Source organism: Lynx canadensis, chromosome A2 (genome assembly GCF_007474595.2).
Source record: "Lynx canadensis isolate LIC74 chromosome A2, mLynCan4.pri.v2, whole genome shotgun sequence".
NCBI lineage: Eukaryota > Metazoa > Chordata > Mammalia > Carnivora > Felidae > Lynx > Lynx canadensis.
The window spans coordinates 138157782-138178367 of NC_044304.2; the positions used below are offsets into that span (position 1 = coordinate 138157782).

The 20586-nt window shown below is 38.1% G+C and overlaps 1 protein-coding gene across 3 annotated transcripts in view; it reads right to left on the bottom strand.

Moving 5' to 3' along the window:
* TSPAN12 (tetraspanin 12) overlaps positions 1-20586 on the bottom strand; it is a 65566-nt gene that overhangs the window by 21922 nt on the left and 23058 nt on the right. For all 3 annotated transcript variants that reach the window (XM_030308299.2, XM_030308300.1, XM_030308301.1), the window contains 2 exons: positions 7340-7414; positions 3522-3629 (listed from right to left, as the gene is read on the bottom strand). In XM_030308299.2, the coding sequence (XP_030164159.1) occupies positions 3522-3629; positions 7340-7414 (183 nt within the window). The remainder of the gene's footprint in view (positions 1-3521; positions 3630-7339; positions 7415-20586) is intronic.

Sequence of the window (20586 nt, forward strand, 5' to 3'; positions counted from 1 at the left end):
TTTTATTTAACTGAATGAGAATCTTGAAATAAAGTATCATATTCTAGCACCATGATCTCAGAAGAAATGATTTGCCTTTAGCTTGAATAAAATTGGATTTAAGGAAAATTACTGTTGTCTTTTGTTTCTTTTTATCTAATTTCACCAAGGATTAGCAGAAACTTTTTCTGGTGAAAGTTTAGAAACACTGCTTAAGGATATATGTAGATTAGATTCAGAATAATTAACTATGATAATTTTCTGCCCTTGGATAGAGGGAGTTACTCTTCCCTACAGTCAAAAACAAGGACTCCTGGCAATCACTGAAAAGAACTTTGCCAAGAGTGACTGGCTGTGCAAATTATGTAGCCCAACAGACCAATCTGTGTGCAGGATTAACACCGTATCATAAACTAGCACAATCCACCATTTCAAAATCCAACTAAAATCATCTATGAGGAATTCTGAACTTCTCATGTAAAATGAAACAAGGAAAATACTAAAAACCATTTTACACTTTTCCTTTTGCCTACATAACTAATTTAAAAAAAATCTTCAGACTATTGTAAATGATGAATTACTGATGCCACGAGTAATACTAAAATTTTCTGAGAAACATTTTTTATATTTTTAGTACTTTCCTTTTATAAACTTGTTCTAAAAGCTACAGATATACCATAAACATCATAAATTAAGTCAAACATAATTTGACATCATATATTTTACAAAAGGCCTTGAGTATCCATAAAAAACATATGTAGTAAAAAGACTTCACTTTCTAAAAATCATAAACTACTATATTTCCAAGGCAGGCTTTTTCAATTCTTGCACTCAGAGAAAACCCACTTCTCTCGTTTCCTAAGGACATGTGTTTTTCTATGTTGACAACAGAAGTACAGTTCTTGGAACTCAAGCTCCATCCACAATAGAACAGCCCATTTATCTGGCCTGGTCAGGAAATGAGGTGCTCCACAGAAATGACTTTTCCAAATAACTGAAGCATACCATGTTCAGTGCCAGATATATTGTTTAATATTAATAAGTCACTGAGTCATTTTTTTTCTTTTTACATAGTTGTTTTTCTTTGTCAACAGGAGATACTGCATCGGTAATGAAATTTTCCCTGAGAACTCCCCTAAGTGGTCCCTCCACGACACTAGGCATGACTGTGGTCTACCTCTTCTCACGGTTTTCTCACCACCTTTAAAACCACATTATTGAGAGAGGGCCACTCTTGCTAGCATCCTGTGAAACTGGAAAATACCACCACCACTTTACATATAAAGAAAGGTTCTGACGGGCCAGGTAACTTGCAGAGACCAGTATGTGGCAGGAGCCTATTTATTCCAAAGCCTGTACTCCAACCATTAAGTTAAAATAAATAAGTAAATACACCTTTAAAAATTAGTTTTTAAAAAAATATATGAAATAGAGATCACTAAGGCTTGAGTGAGAGTCCACTAAAATGAGGTACGTGCATAGAACTGCACTGAATGAGGGTCAGAAAATCTGGGGCCCAACCAGGTCACTTTTAGCTCTACAGTTTATTTTGGGAGAGAGGTGTTATGGGCTAAAATGTGTTCTCCCTTCCCAAAATTCACCCCAAAATGTGACCACATTTGGAGACAGGACCTTTACAGATGTAATTAAATTAAAAGAAGGTCATAAAGGTGGGATCTACTCCCATATGACTTACATCCATATAAGAAGGAGAAATCTGAACACAGATACATACAGAAGGAAGACGACGTGAAGACACAGGGAAAAGACTGCTGTCTACAAGCCTGGGAGAGAGGCCTCAGAAGAAGTCACCCCTGCACCCCTCGATCTCAGACTTCTAGCCTTCCAAACGGTGAGACGATGCATTTCTGTTATTCAAGCCCCAGTGGTAACTTATTATAGCCATAGCCCTAGCAAACTAACACATAGGGGCTTTAAAAGACTCTTTCGGGGTGCCCAGAGATCTTCGCCATCTCCTTTCGGGTGAACTGGGCCTATGATACAGAGGAGGGAACTTAACCAGGCAACAAAGCTAAAAACACGTACTATCATTACTTCGTCTACCTAAGTAAAGCCCCTCTTTGTGCCACTGGGAAAAAACTCACCTTGCTTTCTAGCCTGTTTTATCATGGTCTACATCAGAAATCCCAGAACATAAGGAGCTCTGGACAGCTTCCACCCAGGGCAGTAGCTGAACACATCTTACCATAAATTCCCTAAGGCCTCACCTTTTTTCCCTTCACGTTGCCTTTAGTACAAATGAACAGTAAACAAACAAAGTCAGGAAGCATTTAAATAAATAGGAAATCTGTGTCACTATGATAATTTTCACCATCTCGACAACTGTAACACAAGGAGCCAAATTTGGAGATTATCCTGTACTTGAACCTCTGCCCATATTCCAGACAGAGGAACTGAGCAGAAAGCTGGATATCTATCATGGAAGATGCTGCCTCTCACATGAGTTGTGGCCCAGCTCTAAAGGAAACGAAAGGAAACAGGTATACTTGGTCACCCCAGCATCTCCAATCACAAGAAAACTGCTTGGGCAGAGAGCTTGGTTTGAAGCAAGATCAGCGGTTAACTTCAAGTCACCGAACTTTAAGCATCTAAATATAGTCTGTGTTTGAGAAGATGATATCCATGGCGCTTTATGGAAGTTAGGTAAGAAAAGCTGAAAGCGCCTGTGCTTTGTAATGCTATAGTTAATAACCTTAAGCTAAATGAGATCAAGCTTAAGATCCCATTTATTCTTCTCAACAATCCAAGGAGGCAGGTAATTTTATTATCCCTATTTTACAGGTGAGGAGACTGAGGCTAAAGACGTTAAGTAAATGAGAGAAGCTCATGTAATATTAAGGAGCAGAGCCAGAATCTGAACCAAGATCTGAGTAGAAAGCTCATGCTTCTTAAAAAAATGTTTATTTCTTTATTTTGAGAGAGAGAGAGCATGAGGGAGGGGGAAAGAGAGAGAGAGAGAGAGAGAGAGAATCCCAAGCAGACTCCATGCTGTCAGCACACAGCCTGACACAGGGCTCCATCCCATGAATTGCAAGATCATGACCTGAGCTGAAATCAAGAGACGGACGATTAACGGGCTGAGCCACCCAGGTGCCCCAAAGCTTATGTTCTCAATGATATACTGATGCTTAATTCCTTAATAAGAACCATTATTTTTTAAAAAATTAACTGTTTAAAAATAAAGACAGCCCTAAAGGTCATGAAAAATTATGTATTCAAATAAAACTTGGATATATATCAAGAAACTCTCATAAAACTTCACAGTAGGTTAGCAACATGGCTCTTAAGAAATTGTTAAAATATATGTGAAGCATGTGAAATGAAGGGAAAAATGGTACACACAGGAAGAAAAGAAGATCATGGAGTTACTTATTTCTCAGTAAAGAATTCCACCCAGGTAACTGAATCATAGGCTTCACTTTTCAGCACAGAGAAAATGACCAAAGCCAAAGCTTTGAACATTTGTTTTGAAAGTGTGCCATTTATTCCATACCCTCTGCCTCAGACACTGTAGCACTTACCTCTCTCTGGAAAAAATTCCAAGCGTGGGTAAGCCACCGGTATCTAGGTAAGCCATAATTTGTCATTCTGGCTTTCAAAGTGACCATGTCTGACCACTGTACTGGAACCTGAAGATAACAAACAAAATATCAACAGCTGGAACACACAAACACACACATACGGGAACACAAACGTTCACATATTCATAAATACAATCACTCACAGACTCATACACATACTTGGAATGTATTGCAATTAACAGATGCTATTTTAAACTTATATTTGTGGCCCAAATTAAGCTCAAGGTTATTAGCTACGTATTAAACAATCTCTATGTGTAGATGTTTGCAGTAAATGAGGAAGTTCTTTACATTAAACAAAGGAAAAAAAAGCAAAATCATTTAATGCTAATATCAAGCATTAGGAAGTCACAAAACAAGCAGTTTACTGTATATCCCACAGATCCAGCTAAAGAGCTCCTCATAACAAATGATCTTTGCCCAGAAAAGTCCTCTGATTTGATTTCAGAATGCTATGGAGTTGGTCTTTGAAGTGACTGCAGATTATAGCACTAAAATAATGGGATAAGAATTAAGAAGGAAAAGAATTCAGCTCAAGTCAAGCTTCACTATGGATTAAGTGTGTAAATATCTTTCCAAACATTGGGTTTCGGGTGCATGCTAGAATTTTAGAAAGAAAACCTCTCAGATTAAAGCGCTTTTTGTGCTTCTTGGCCACAGTCACCTAGCACAGTCTCCCTTAACAGAGTGTTTAATCATGACAGCTTCAGGTACACAACCCAACAGTTGGCCAGAAACCTAGTCAGCATATCATGCAGTGCTTTATCTACAATGCCAGGGGAGAAACTGATGCATACACATCATAGTCTCACCACACATGTGGTATTAGGTTTACAATATGTAACTGGGGAACTGGACAGATATCCATATCCGATCTATCGGGTAATACAGACCAAACTTAGCCAAACAAGCTTGACGCTAACTCAAGATTAGGACTATTTTGAAATCTTATTTTTAAAAGACAGTAATACCAATAGAAGTAGTTTCAAAATTCCTGACCACAGAAATTCTTCATTGTTTTCCTTTGTTACTTTTCTTTTTTAATACTTGGAAATGTGCATATAAAAGGAAACATGCCAACACTGGGGCACACAACTTTGTTCCCCCCGAAAAATGGTCTGACCAGGTAGACTCCATGTTCGCACGGTTTCGACAAAGTTCAGGTAACTAAACCAAAACTCAGGCTACTCACTATAAGTTATTATTTCATATGCTTTTGAACATAATATACATAGAAAGGAAATAAATTCTCTAGAAATTTATAATCTGAAACAGTTAATATTATTGATTTTTTTAGAGAAAGAACGAATAGGAGGTAACTATGTATAAGCAACAGAAATAACAGGGAAACAGATTGACGTCAAATCTCTTGATTTGGTTATCAGAATAGTCTTATTTTAAATTTTATTTTACAAAATAAATATAAGTTGTTTCCCTCTTGTGACCACAATCAATCTGAGACCAAATATGGCAAGAAACAGAGATCATTGAGGTTCTGGCACAAAATACTGTGATTTGGCCATAAAGGAAAACACACAGTTATTGGCTCCTTGCATGGAACAGCTAAGAGCACAAAGCCCATTCTATGCAAAGGCTGGGTTCTGCAAAATTTGGCAGCTAATAAACTTTAATGGCACTTTTCTTTCACACTGCTATTAGAGCAAAAGCAATAAAAAAATTCTGACAAACTTTTTTTCCAAAGAACCATTTTCCACGTTTCACTTTTAAACAGCCCAAACAGCCCTTGCTCTATCCTGATGACTTAGTGGGGAAGATTTGTATAAGCAAACAGTGATGTATGCACTCAACTGAAATGGCAGTGTGCATCCATATAGTACCGCTATGACACCAAGAAGATATGTGGCGACTGTCCCTTAACACAACAGAAGAAAGTATCTTCTAGAATTAGATTATATTAGAATCAAAACAGTTACTTTCACATACCTTAAATTAATTCATTTCATATTTGTTATAACTTGGGAGATTTATCAAATATCAGTATGACATAAAAACTATACAAACCATTTTAAAATCCATAGAGAGCAAACTTATTTCTAAAAACCTTTAATTATCAAAAAGAACATGATCAAAAGCTGAGCTGACGGGATCAGAGGTTAATTATACAACTACTATCTATTGCTTGAATGTCAAGAAGATACATGTATCTTGGGAAGAAAGAAAAAAAATAGAAGAGAACATCTCTTTATCAATAAAGCATAGAAACTGAGTCTGGAAGAACTACTCTTTCACTCCCCTAAATATACGATGTTTCTAGGGATGGAGTGAAAACGTGATTCTCAAAGACAGCAAGAACATTCCTATTTTAATAGGACATTTTGTTTTAAAGAAAGTTTTTAACTTTCTTAAAATTAGTTAGAACCTGCCCTGACTTTTCAATTTTTAACAGAAAAAAAAAATCATCATAAATTCTCTCTTCTTACTAAGAGCTGTCAGACTGGGGAAGCACTACTGTTTTCGGAGGGGTTCGGAGATGTGGCTGTGCCAAAGCATCGTTTACATGCAAATTAGCATATGCAAAGGACCCATTAGTCTCTAATTACCGCTTAGGATTCAAAACAGTCTCACAGGACAGTAACAGATTCACCACAGAATCTTCAATAACTGTATCGGTACCAAAACACTTCTATTTTATTACGCAACTGCTGAAATGCCTCTCTGAAATAAATACAAAATAACCTCTCTCTTTTTAAAAGCTCTTAAATGTTAAAATGTTGAGGATTCACCTGGGGAACTTGTCACAAATGTGGATGCCTGGTGCCTGCCGTTTCTTCCTCTGCTTTCCCCTCTATTCTGGCCTAGTGCCCTATAATGTGCATTTTAAAGACTGCCCTGGGTGACTCCTGCTGTAGACAGTCCAAGGACTACTTGTTGAAAAACATCATCTTCCTGAAACAGAATTACTCCAAGATGCTCGCAGTGGAAAAATCTGGCCTGCCACCATGAAAACAGCCAGCAATCAAATATGCAGAGATGTTCAACCTCATTGGCGATAAACGCACCAATTTTCACCAATGACGTGGGCAAACGTTAAAAAAGTAATAATGCCTAGTGTTGCGCAAGGGTGAGGGGCAAGTGATAAACCAAGCAAGACTGGTAAAATCTTAAGACTGAGAGACTCTGACCCTTGTTCCTTCTCTCATTCATAGCTATAAAAGTTTATTTCAGTTGATAAAATGAAAAAAAAAATGCTTCAGAGCTGTTTTCAGGTAGCCAAGTCTCAAACTAGCAGAGTGTTTCTAGGCTAAAGTAAACACACAGCAACTCTTCGAATATAATTCTTAAAGTAGAAGATGGCTCAGCTTGTTGCAAATAGAAGATGCATGCTTCCTATTCATCAGCATACAGCTGCAGTGGGCATTTTCTGAGGCTTACATGTAGATTTTCAAGCTCTCCCAGATCCTGTTGCAAACACAAATGTTTCCTATTACACACTCAAAAGTTGGCACAATTATTTTAGGACACCTATTATTTGTAGTCTGTTGCATCCATGTTTAAGCAACCTGTGGAATTAAAGACATATAGTACAGCAAATAAAACATTACAAATTATGATTTGGAACCATGCTTTAGACACAGACAAGAAAATGTTAATTTTCAGAGGTATTGGGACCATCACTGTTATCATATAGTATAACATTCAAATTAATAATCATGTGCCTAAATAACTCCAAAGTATGTGATTTAGAAGTCTGCACTAGAGATTGTCCAGATTGTAACTGTATCCCACTTTGAACTCACCATAATCTCCTGTTCATACGTCCAAACACCGCAAGCCAGTTCCACACAGAAAATGACGAGCAAACTTCCAAAGTACTGTGGGAGAACAAACAGTTAATGCTGTTAGGATAGAATCAAAACGAGATGCAGTCATTAGACACAAGCTAAATATTATTCAGCATTGTTTATCCAGTGGACAAGAAAACAGAGGCATATAGTCAAGAAGCTCCCTTGGGAGTAGATGGGAGACGTGTCAGCAAATTTAGAGAAATCTGCAGACAACGTCCAACAACTCACGTACATGGGCCGTTTGGCTGGTGCTCTATTTTGTCAAGTACTTTCATGATGAATTCACTCAAACACCTTGTGAAACGGATAGGACTACCTCATTTTATAAGTGAGAAAATTAATGCAGAAAGTAGGCAGTGCGATTTGCTCAAGAATGTGTACGGCGAATTCTGGAGGGCTAAGACCCTCGCAGTTGTGTCCCTTAAGCCATACCTCAACACCTCTCCCATTGTGGAGGTACCGCTGCAGAAATAGGAGGTGAAAGTGTGAGAAAGAAAGGGCTCTCTGAAAGTTCTCTTCACTAAATTCCAGCAGAAATAAAACAACACCAGTGCTTTCTGCATCTTACATCACTGGGTCAGGGTGGGGGTCCCCGGTAGTGGCGATTAGTGATTAACCCCCGTTACTGGAATGACATTTCCCTTACGGGCAGGAACTTTACTGTGTTCCTTGTTACAAAGCAGGTGCTCAATAAAGATTTGTTATGTAATAGAATAAATGAAAACAAAGCAGAGTGATATCACTGTAAGAGACTGGGAGCTGCCTTGGACTGGGTGATCTCTAGGAAGGTGATTTTTAGGAAGAGTCAGTAATGACAACGAGAAGGCAATGCTGATAAGATTCTTGGAAAAGCAATCCAGGAAGGGGAACTATTAAGTGCAAGGTCACCTATCTGAGCATGCTAATTAGTTAAGAACTCCCTGGTAACTGGAGCACAGAAGGAGGCAGGGTGGGTACAGGGAGTGTAAGTAGACCACGATGAGGAGTTTAAAGAGCCAGATCTTCATGGGCAGTAAAAAGGATTTTGGCTTTTATTCAAAGTGTAATCAAAATCCAGCAGCATGTGACAAGATCTGACGTACATCATAAAAACATAATTCTGGCTGTTTTGTAAAAAAACGACCTGCAGGAAAGCAAAGGTGTGATAATAAAAAAAATTGCTAAATAAAAAAATTGCTGAGCTAGGATGGTAGCAGGGAAATGGGCTGATACAGGATTGGGAGCCATCAAAACTTGAACACTGAGCTTCTTTGCTCATCATTTGTGCCAAGAAAGGGGAGGAGGAAATAAGAAATCTAGAAAATTGAGCTGATTTTCTACTACTTCCAGGATATATCCCTATTATTTAAAGACATCAGTCACTGCTACTAGTTTTAATTTGCTTCTTTCATATAAAAAAATAAAGAATATGTAGCTGCATAATCTCGTAGATCATAACATGGTTTGAAAATAAGAATTGGTTCAAAAGATAAAGTGATAGTTTTTAAGGTATTCCATTTTAGCACTTTTATTTTCAATATATGCAGTACTCCTGGTCAGCATCAATCTACTCAAATCTCATTGCCTTACTTTAAAGATTTTAGCCTTTAGTGATGATCAGAAGAAAGTTTGTGAACACAGTACTCTAAGTCAGTTTTTCTGTAAACTCTCTTTCACGGCTTACTTAAGAGATTTCTAGACATGAACAATACTACATTTCCCCCCTTATGTTACAAAGAGCAAATATTCAATAATTGTATACTAGATCAATTTTTTCTACATTTTAGAAGACCCTGCAAGAGAGTAAGACTCTAGAGAAAAATTATACCATGGGATATTTTTGTTTTCTCAAATCCGTAATCTAAATTCTTTTCAAAATTGACGTTAGGTTACAATGAAGACCAAAGCAGCCCTGAAAAGCAAGACATCTCTAAAATAAAACATAGACATGGACACTGTTGCTTGTCAGGAGATAACCTTACTTTGCCTTGCAGATCACCAGGCAGATTTCTGGATTGATTTTATATCCTTTTAAATTCCACTTGAGTCACTTCTCTTGTTTCTTGCCTCCTGGAGTCACTGGCCAGTGAAGGGCCAGCAGAAGGGCCCCAAGCACAGAACCCAGGGCAAAGTGCCCAGATGTAAGCAATACTTGTAATACCTGGGTAACTGTGCCAGGCCTATGGATCCAAACAGTGTAGTAACTACTCACCCGCCAGCACCTCTGATTTCTTGTGGTGAGCATTACAATGGGCTAGCAACATCATGACCTAAGCATCTCCAGGAATACATAAATAAAGCCTATATAACTTAAACAATCACTTACTAAAAACTCAAAACTGAGATTACCTATCATGAGAAGGAAGAAGTCCACATAAGTTGGATACTCCTTTACCTCTGGGAAAACTCTAAAATTATTTTATCTTTTCAGATTTCCAATGATGTCACTGGATGCAAGTTCTTTCATATAAAACAATACTTCTGTCTTTATTCTACTTATACTCGGGAGCACAGATTTATTTCAGCTTCAGATTGAAAACGCACATTTCAGGGGCGCCTGGGTGGCGCAGTCGGTTAAGCGTCCGACTTCAGCCAGGTCACGATCTCACGGTCCGTGAGTTCGAGCCCCGCGTCGGGCTCTGGGCTGATGGCTCAGAGCCTGGAGCCTGTTTCCGATTCTGTGTCTCCCTCTCTCTCTGCCCCTCCCCCGTTCATGCTCTGTCTCTCTCTGTCCCAAAAATAAATAAACGTTAAAAAAAAAAAAAAAAAAAGAAAACGCACATTTCATCAACATTGTAAAACCTCCTTGAACTAAATTAAATCTAAAATTTAATTCAAATTATACATATATATATGTTTGGTTTTTTTTTTTTTTTACAAACAATGTTGCAGTCTCATGGTCAGATGCCTTTGCTTTGTTGTCATTGTATTGGCCTCACACATCTAGTCTTCTAATTCCAAGGAAAATGTTAAATGCCAAATCCATTGTGAACACAACAAAGAGAGATCAACCCCATTTACTCCTACTTTTTCTTTTTCACTGAGCTCTGAGTCTTAGATGGTCATCCTCAGATTGACTATTGACCAGAGAATCCTTCTGCCAGTATTTTGTTTAAGGGCTGGACCTGAGTGAGGCATCTGCTAATCCATAATTTCAACAGAACAAAGCTAGCAAAGAATAAAGCAATGGCTCCTGCTGACCTTTGCTATGGTATGAAGTGCACATACGTATCACATTTCACTAAAAAGCCCTCCATTGTCCTCGACAGTATTGGGAACATGTGCATATCTCCCCTGACGGTGTTAGCCTGTGTCTCTCTGCACGTCTACATCTACCATCCCCCTGCACACGCCTGGGTGAGGTGGTCTGTGCCAATCTAGTTTGCAGACCAACCAGCTACTCTCATCTCCTTCCTGAAACTTGAGAAGAGCTCAGAATTTGGAGTCGGAAGACTGAAGTTCAAACCCAGATCTGAACACACTCTGTGACCTCTGGCAAATCATTAAACTGGCCTGGCTTCAGTTTGCTCATCTGTATGGTCAAGATGCAATAAAGCCTTCTTTGCTATTATCATCAAGGTTGATGGGAGGGTGGTTTGAAAATATTTTTTAATTTTAAATTTGCAAAACATTATACAAATGTTATTCTGAACCAGTGTGTGAAATGCAATCCGATATTGACTTGTCCTGCCTTGCCGTAGAGGAAGTGCATTACCTACAGCATGACCCGTTTTTTTCCTCATTATGGTTCTCCAGCATTTCCTCTCTCGTTCTTTACCACTTTGCTTTTCTCCTTCCCTCCATGTATGGCAGGGTTCCCACTGTGGTACATCAAGCCTCAGAAGCTTTGGCTTTTAAACCAGTGAGGTGCTTCACACCTAAGACACAGTGCTCATTAACTATTTGATTATTGGTTCTGCCTGGCAGGGATCTAGTTCTTTTTTTGTTTTTTTAAGTTTGTTTATTTTGAGAGAGAGAGATAGAGCACAAGCAGGTGAGGGACTGAGAGAGAGGGAAAGAGAGAATCTCAAGCAGGCCCCGCACTGTCAGCAAGGAGCCCAACATGGGGCTGGAACCCACGAACCCTCAGATCATTACCTGAGCAGAAACCAAGCGTTGGACGCTTAATGGACGGAGTCAGCCAAGTGCCCCTGGCAGGGATCTTGTTCTTAAAGATTATTTTATGCCCCGTCCCTGAGCAGTATCTGTCACACAGCAACTAGTCAATAAATGTTTGGTGGGAATAATAGTTTACCAACGAAAAGACCAATTTCAGATTTCCTGAGATTCTCCAATTTGAACTGTTTCCTGTTGACATTTGACTCCCCTTGACTTCTGCTTACACATTTAAAGAAATTTTAAATGTTGCCTTTCTGTGTTACTATTGTCTTTTTTTGTGGGTTACTATATGATAATCTGGTGTGCCTTTAAACAATTGGGACGATTTAATGAAGCTAAATGAAAGGAGCTTTCCTCAGCTACCAACAACTGAACATTTTCAACAAATGAAGAATGTGAAGCTGTGTGTTTATACAAAAAAAAAAAAAAATTCAGAATGCAATCATTTGCATGACAAACTATTTTATTTGCTTTAAACATGATCCAATACAGAGTTCCTTAAAATAGCTAAGCTCATCTACTGTAACTCAACCAAAATTTGTGTTCTATGGATAAGCTTTATCTCTAAGCATATGTTCATGAAAAAAAACTGCATCAAATAAGGCAAGCGAACAATAGGACACACACCCCAAAATATGCAATTAATTAGTGACTTTTTTTAACCAAATCTCTCAGGCTGAGGGTAATTACTGTCAGCTAAGAACTGAGAGCCCTCCCTAGGTTAGATAAAAGAAGATCAAATAAAACACTGTATGTGAAGTTGCTTTGTTGACTCTTTTTAAACGAGACAAATGAGAAGAACGTGGGATCTGAAATAAAATAGACTTGGCCTCCAGATTCTGGCTCATGTACATATCAATTGGATGAATGTGGGCAAACCACTAAGCCTCAGTTTCCTCATTTGTAAAATGAGAATGTTAAAAATAACCTTGCGGTGTTGTGCTAAGGATTCAATCAGGTAAAGTGTTCTTGGGTTGTAAACACTCCCTAAATAGCAGCTATTAGTAACCGTATCATAGCACCTAGTAGAGTATAAACTCAATGAGGACAAGACGTATCATTCTGGCTTAAATACTTAACATACTGACTGGGATAGTGCACGTACTCAAGGCCTATTTCTTGAGTAGATGTGCTAGGATCAGAGGAGGATGGTGAGTAACATGGTTCATTTCCTTTTATCAGCGGCACTCCCACTAAAGGATGTCTAATCCTACAAGCTATTTGACAAAATCTTTACTGAAATCCCTATCTAATGTGAATACAGCTGGTATTTTTCCAAACATCTCTATTAGGAAGCCAAGGAGGAAGTAGTGGGTGGGGAACCCAACTTCTCTTTAAAAAGGACTGAAATCAAGTTGTTATTTTAAACTAAGATTGGCCACAATATCCACAATATGGCAAGAATGGCATAGGGTTAACCACTCCCTTTGTCCACTGGAAATTTTTGAGGAGGAAGAGAAGGACATGAAATCCCACCTTCCTATTTAAGCCCTTGGTGACTTGTGGGTAAATGCATCCCCCAAGAGAAACAAAGGAGATTTATTCCTCCCTATTAAAGGTTATTTCATCTCATTATATGTATACAGACAAAATAGTAAAATCTCAAGGAAGTCCTTTCCTAAAAAAACATTCACTTATAAAAATGATTTGGTTCCCTGATACCATCCACCCCAGGATTTCCTCCTAAAGAAAGCAGATTAATAAATACATGTCCCTATCCCTTCTCCCTCCTGAAATTTCACTAAAAAAAGGGGGGAGGGGGCATTTTTTTAAAAAAAGGTATATTCCCAGAGGTAAAGGAAAAGGAGATAGCAACAAGTATAGTTTGGAAATGTACAAATTTATCAACAGTCCCCCAAAAGCTGAGTCGTAACCTAGTGGAGAAATTTGAAAACAACAGGGTCCCCCAAATGCTCAGATATTGGCAGCTGGGATACCACTGAAAGTGGATGAAGGTAGAGCTGAAGAATGACTCGTTGCAAACCTGTTTAGGAAGAAGTGAGACCCCTCAGGTCCCTTTCCCCACACCAGGTAGCTGGGTGACTACCCAACCCCACCCATACGGAAGTTGGGGATATTCATTCTCTGGAGACAGTAAAACAGAGTGTCAGGACTAGGGACACTGGATACAGTAGAGGATAAAGTACCGTACTAAAAAAGAGAATTGAAGTTCAAATTTACACACCTTTTCCACAAAGGTTCAAAACTCCAGTCGAACCAAAATAAGCATTGGCTTTCTCAGTAGAATACCGGAAGCGAAAGGGCAGTGGAGGAATGTCCTCAACATTCTAGGGAAAAAATGATTTCTAACCTATAATTCCGTAGCAATCAAAATTATCATGAAAAGGCAAATAAAGCCATTTTTAGCCATATAGGCTTCAAAAAAAATTGTCTCCTCTTCAGCAAACAACTGAAAGATGTGCTTCCTAAAATGAGAGACTGAACAGAAAATGGCAATGACTTGGAATCCAAAAAACAGGGATCTAAAATAAAAGAGAGACAAAGTAAATCCCAGAATGGTAGTAAAGGGATAGCCCATGATGCAAAAGCTTCAGTGGGCCTAGACTGGAGCATGTCTAGAATGTTCTGAGAGAGATTTCTTTAAAAAAAAATTGATAGAATGCCCCAAATATTTGGACATATAAAGAGAACAGTTATACCAGAGGGAGTTTAGAGTTGAATTACACAGAAATACATAGAAAATAGAGTTATTAATTCCAAGAAAAACAAAGTATTATTCCAGAAAGAAAAATTAAACCCAGTACTTTCCTGGCCCAGCTGTGAATAGTATTTACATAGTCCTAATCCTAAGCACTGATCTATCCAGAGTTATGACACGTCCATGTTGAGGTATGATAGGAAGTATGCATGAAAGGTTGGGGCATGAGGGCAGGAAAGGGCACCAGTTCTCCATCTTAATAAGTTCTTCATCATAAGAAGTCAGTGGGTAGTGCTTACAGCTAAAAATTTTTAAAAATGAGAATTTACATAAATATGAGATTTAGAGATGGGGAAGTAAATTCCAAGGGAATCTGTGAAAACAAAATTGAGAGCAGCTGCCACTTAGGAGTGGAAGATGGCGTAAGACTACTATTTCTTGTAATAAGGCCTTGAGAATGAAATTAACTGTAAATTATGTGCATGAAGCACTCTGATACAAATAAAAGCAAAATTAAAACAAACAATAGTCCCCCTGAAGCCCTGACACCAAAGAGAAGAAGCTTGGAGACAGGATTATCTATGTTCTACATAGAAAACGTTATTCAAACAGGCTGCGAATTTTAAGTGGCCCGATTATACTTCACGGTTACTGGAACTAAAGGCGGTGGGTGGCAAATGGAAACTTCATGCTCAGGTGCTGTCATCTTTTTGCTAAATGCACCTTCAGTAGCTTAAAATAGGAGTGCTACAACAAAATACAAAAGTGTATACTTAAATGTGATTTATAGACCCAACCCAGGGGTCTCTCTGTATTACTAGATCCTGTTTGGCAATTCGGATCTCTCCTGCAACATTGCTCATTAAAACCACACATACAGTCTTCTCAGACTAGTGTGAGTTGGATTATTTCCCATGATATTTCATTTCAGTCAAAAAATTATGAAGCTTAGAATTCTATTTTGTGGGCAATTTCATTCAATGAGAGGGGCCTGGTTTTAGTTAACTTGCTGGAGAGAGATATATTTGTATACTCAAGTCACGTGAGTATATAACATTGTAAGTGCACAAAAGTATATTAAATGTATGTAAAAAAATCAAGTATACTAATATAGCTATGCAAATATCTGTATGTGAGTGCATACACAAACATATATGCATGCATAAATAATTTACTGTGCCAGAGATTTACATGCTATATAATTTATATAATTATATAATATGTAATATACAATTATATAATGCTATACTATATAACTTACTTCTCAAAAAATATTGCAAGAGCATCATTACGCTATTTTTAAAAAGAGAAAATGGAGCTAGGCACATTCTCACATAAGTGAGAGGCAATAGAACACTAAGTTTTTCAGAGCCCAGGCTCTGAAGTCAAACATCCTAGATTCAGATCCCAGCTTTACTACTTAATAGTTGGGCAAATCACTTTTCTAGATCTCAATGTCCTCATCTGTAAAATGTGGATAACAGTAGTGAAGCCTCATGGTATGGTTTGGAGAATTTACATACAATACTGGCTGGCACATAGCATGTTATTATATTAGGGATATTGGTGGTGGTGTTAGCAATATCTCACAATCTACCATTTAATAGACCCCCAACTTATGAACATACATGCACACAGGGACATGTTCACATGTTTATATAAAACTTTTCTTATCTTTGAACTGATAGGGAATGACCTAAAAACCTTATGTTCCCATCTTTGACCTTTCCTAGCTGGAAAAAAAAAGACTGCCAATAATTTCAAAATTTTAAAGATGGCAAAAAAAGATGTCCTTTTTTTGTCCATCTATAATGGCTAGTTAAAGGTACAAATGCTGTTTTACTGGCTATGTAAAATCCTTGACAAGTTATATCAGAAATTCCATCTCTTATTTTTATGTTTTGAACTTCTATTAAGTCAGTCAGATCAGCTTCTTTCCAATAGTAAAATTAATTTTTATTCTTATTCACATTTTACAATTTTATAATGAAGTCTGGTGTCATGTAGGCAATGAGTGCTTAACTGTTCATTAAATGGAACTTTTATGAAAGCACTAATAAATGAAAGTGATTTTTTTATACCTTTAATTCTTTACTGTTAACAATCAATAATAATAAAATTTCTAAGAAAGTAGTATTTATTTTTGTATAAAATATCAAATAATTTTCACTTTTGGGAAAGAGAGTAATGTTTAAATTTTGTTTCCAGCTTTGATCAGTCTAATGAAAACATAAAAGCAATCAATGTGTTGAGTGTTTAAATTTGAAGAGTATTACATTTTATTTTATTCTAACGTTTATTTATTTTTGAGAGACAGAGAGAGACAGAGCATGAGTGGGGGAGGGGCAGAGAGAGAGGGAGACACAGAATCCGAAGCAGGCTCCATCCAGGCTCCGAGCGGTCAGCACAGAGCCCGACGCGGGGCTCGAACTCACAGACCGCGAGATCATGACCTGAGACCAAGTCGGCGCTCAACCAACTGAGCCACCCAGGCACCCCTGGGGAGTTTTAAGTTTTATAAGCAGTTGAGAAATACAGGCAAAAATATTTTTGATTACTAAGAGCATCTTATAGAAAATATATTCTATTACTGCAAAACTTCTATCTTCATTCCTTCCCGCTTTAGAGAGAAGACTCTGAGATACACAGTATCTAAAGGAAACCAAAAGCCCTAGATGCAACCTACCACAAATAAACCAGGCACTTATTTTCCAAACTGTTTTTCTACATAAGTACCAACTAGAAAATAACTTTTACATTAAAACAAAATTCTAATGTTTTCCTTGAACACTGTCATATAAGTTTCTCTGTGCAAGCAAGCGGATAATCAGCCAAGTATCACAGAACACTTTCAGTAAGAATATATTTCACTGAGAGAGAAGTAAAAGTTATAGACACTGTAAAATTATTTTAACCTGCTATGCTCTTAACTTATAGCTAAAAAAAATTATAACTAAAAACTCAGGCCATTTTATCTTAAGAAACATTCAAAATATTGAAAACCAGAAAAGTCAGATTCGCTTATCTTGGAAAATTAGTACAACCTGAGATTCACCTCCCTGCAAATGAAAACAATTTCAAAATATAACATACTTTACTGGACATGTTAATATTTTAAAACACGGTGCCTTCTGACTCCTATCTACGCACTACATACCCAGCACTTATAACAAACAAAAAGTTTGATTAAAAGCCTACATTCATGAAATGATAAATGATAACTCCAGTCTCTACCCTGTCAAATACTAAACTCTGCAAGCTTCAGTGCTAAGTATCTCTCTGTCAGTTGTTTATTTTTCCTTTCCTGGTGATTGGAGGTTTAAAAATATTATATTACTTATAGTTAGTAAATAAGAGAATTCCAGTGCCAAATATTTGTACAAGATAATGGAACAGCCGACATTTGTTAAGAATCCACTGGGACTAAACTACTAACAGTCCAAGAGTACTTGCTGCTTAAAATATACACCCAGACAAAGCCTCTGTGTTAGCCTAGTCTCAAAACCATGTCATAGGCTTGGTACTTTCTGACGGCTAATTATTCACCACATTCTATGTCTCTCTACAAATTCTTCAAAGAAAAGGCAACATTAAATATCCTTTTTTTTAAGAATCACAAATGGAGTGAGATCAGTCTAATTTAGGAAAAAACCAGAACTATAAACCAATTTTTGAAGAAACATAATCTTGTAACTCCTGAGCCCATACAAAAGTTCAGGGTAAGGTAAGAAAATATGGGCATGATATATATGGTCCTTTGTTCATGCTTATGTTTGAATAAATATAGAGGAATATTTCTAATAGCACATCTTAATTTATGTTCCCTTTCAATTTTATCTTCTCCAGTAATTGCTGGGCTGATTTCTTTATCAAGGATGTTGGTGAAGTTCAAATTAGTACGTGTTTGCTTCACGTGCTGTTCAAACTATTTGAGAAATGTGTTACACCAGAATCTGAGGGACTTAGCCAAGGGCTACGAGTTCTCAGGGTCAATGATCTATATCATGAGAAGTAAAGCATTAAGGGTGAGGCAATAAAGCAGCTGGACATGCTAGACAGGTTACCACATATATAGCTTCTGTTGCTTTGTAAGCTAGGTCAGCTAAAGTCTGCCTGCTCAGCCCTATCTCCAAAGATTTACAGGGTGTTACTGGTCTCTGAAAAGGCTATCTTTACATATAATTGGGCCGTTTCTCAGAATTGAGACAGGGGTTCCCATCACCAGACCCCGGGCAGAAAAGTGCAAACAGGAAGGAGCTTTAAGCAACAATAGCCAAAATAACACCAGACCTGCTTCGTATCCAGACTGCTCCTCTCACATAGACCCATCCAAAGGTGGTCAGATCCCTCCCGAACATACGAGGGGCAGGAGTTCATTATCACAGGCACTTTTATGACAGCATCTTTTATGAGACAACAGGTTAAGAAACTGGAAATTTTAAAAGATGTTTCATTGGGCAGGAAGAGAACTTACACTCTAACCTCAGTCAGTAACTTTTGAACCTATTTGTAACTCTATGTCTGCGAAAGTTATCTTCTTCTAAATCACATTATTTTAATTATTTGACGCTTATTTTGAGACAAGATATGCACTTTAACTTATTTTTGTATATTCTCCAGAACACCACAAACCCTATTTGTTAAAAAGAGTATTACAATAAAATGTTTCCTTCAATTGTACACATCTACACCTACAAATATTTATTATAAGTACAGAGGGTTGTTTCTTTCTTTCTTTCTTTCTTTCTTTCTTTCTTTTCTTTCTTTCTTTCTTTCTTTCTTTCTTTCTTGTTTTGATAAATCTATTCAAGCAAAAAAACATTCTTCCTAAGCCGAAAATATACTTTCTTCCTTAAAAGAAGAAAGTCATGCTTAATATTCAGGGAGAGAAAAATCATTAAATTCTCACCAAAGTTGTTCAAACATCAATATTTCAGCCTAAGTGATAGAAGGAATCGTGTAAATTAAATTTTTTTTTCAACGTTTTTATTTATTTTTGGGACAGAGAGAGACAGAGCATGAATTGGGGAGGGGCAGAGAGAGAGGGAGACACAGAATCGGAAACAGGCTCCAGGCTCTGAGCCATCAGCCCAGAGCCTGACGCGGGGCTCGAACTCACGGACCGCGAGATCGTGACCTGGCTGAAGTCGGACGCTTAACCGACTGCGCCACCCAGGCGCCCCAGGAATCGTGTAAATTAAACAGCATGAGGGGCGCCTGGGTGGCTCAGTCAGTTAAGCGTCCGACTTCAGCCAGGTCACGATCTCGCGGTCCGTGAGTTCGAGCCCCACATCAGGCTCTGGGCTGATGGCTCAGAGCCTGGAGCCTGTTTCCGATTCTGTGTCTCCCTCTCTCTCTGACCCTCCCCCATTCATGCTCTGTCTCTCTCTGTCTCAAAAATAAACGTTAAAAAAAAATTTAAACAGCATGAATTACAGAACTATTTAAAGAATGCACCCTTGTCACAACAAATATTTGAGCTACACCAATGTTGAAAAGTAGAAATCCTCCAAGACCTGCTTTTATCAACAGACCAACAATCATTTGAATGGAGTATATCCATTATCTATGGGTAAATGCTTCTAACACGCTTGGAAAGTTTATTCTCCAACAAGTTAAGCAGTTCTACAACAATCCTCTGACACCAGTTAGTTATTTATGGAACTGTTTTTTTTTTCCCCCTGAGGCTGGAAAATTGCTGCAGCACTTCAAAGAACTACTGTTCTGACCCTTCCACAAGAGTCCTTGAACCTGGCTTGTCTCCCTAAGAACACCTTAGCCCTGCACCCAGTTTCCTGGTTACTACTTTAGCCTGATAACCATATTTTTGCTGTGACACCTGAACTAAACACACCCAGATTCACAGAATTTTTTTTATAATGTACATCTGAAAAGAAAATTCTAAGACATTAGACTTCCCCACCTCAGTACCTTCATTTCTTCATCAGTAAAGGCACATTGTTAGAATAAAGTTTGTCTTCCATTCTCTCTTGTATCATTAAAGAAGGCTCATCATTAAAAAATGTGAAGCCCCCTTATCCCAGAGTGGCAAAACCAGGTACTATTTTCTCCCGGGTAAATGAGCAGAAAGCCCAGGGCAAGCAGGAAAGGACACTGCAAAAGATAGATCACATGACTCTTAGGCTCACAGAACTTCCAACTGCAGAGTAAGCACACACAACATTCAAGACTCTCCATAATGTGGCTTGAAAGCTCACAGAGCCACCTCTCTACCCTGCATATCTGGCCCATATTTCCCATATGTCTGACACATGCCCTTCTCCACACACACCAGGAGCTTCCAAATGTTTTACTACAATTGCTCTGTCCACCAGCCTTTCAGTTCCTCCAGAGTACCTTCCCCCCCAGCAAGGACCTTTCTGTAAGCCACCTCCACCTCTGCCCCCGATTCTCCCATCATCTCCTTTTCCTGTCCGTGTAT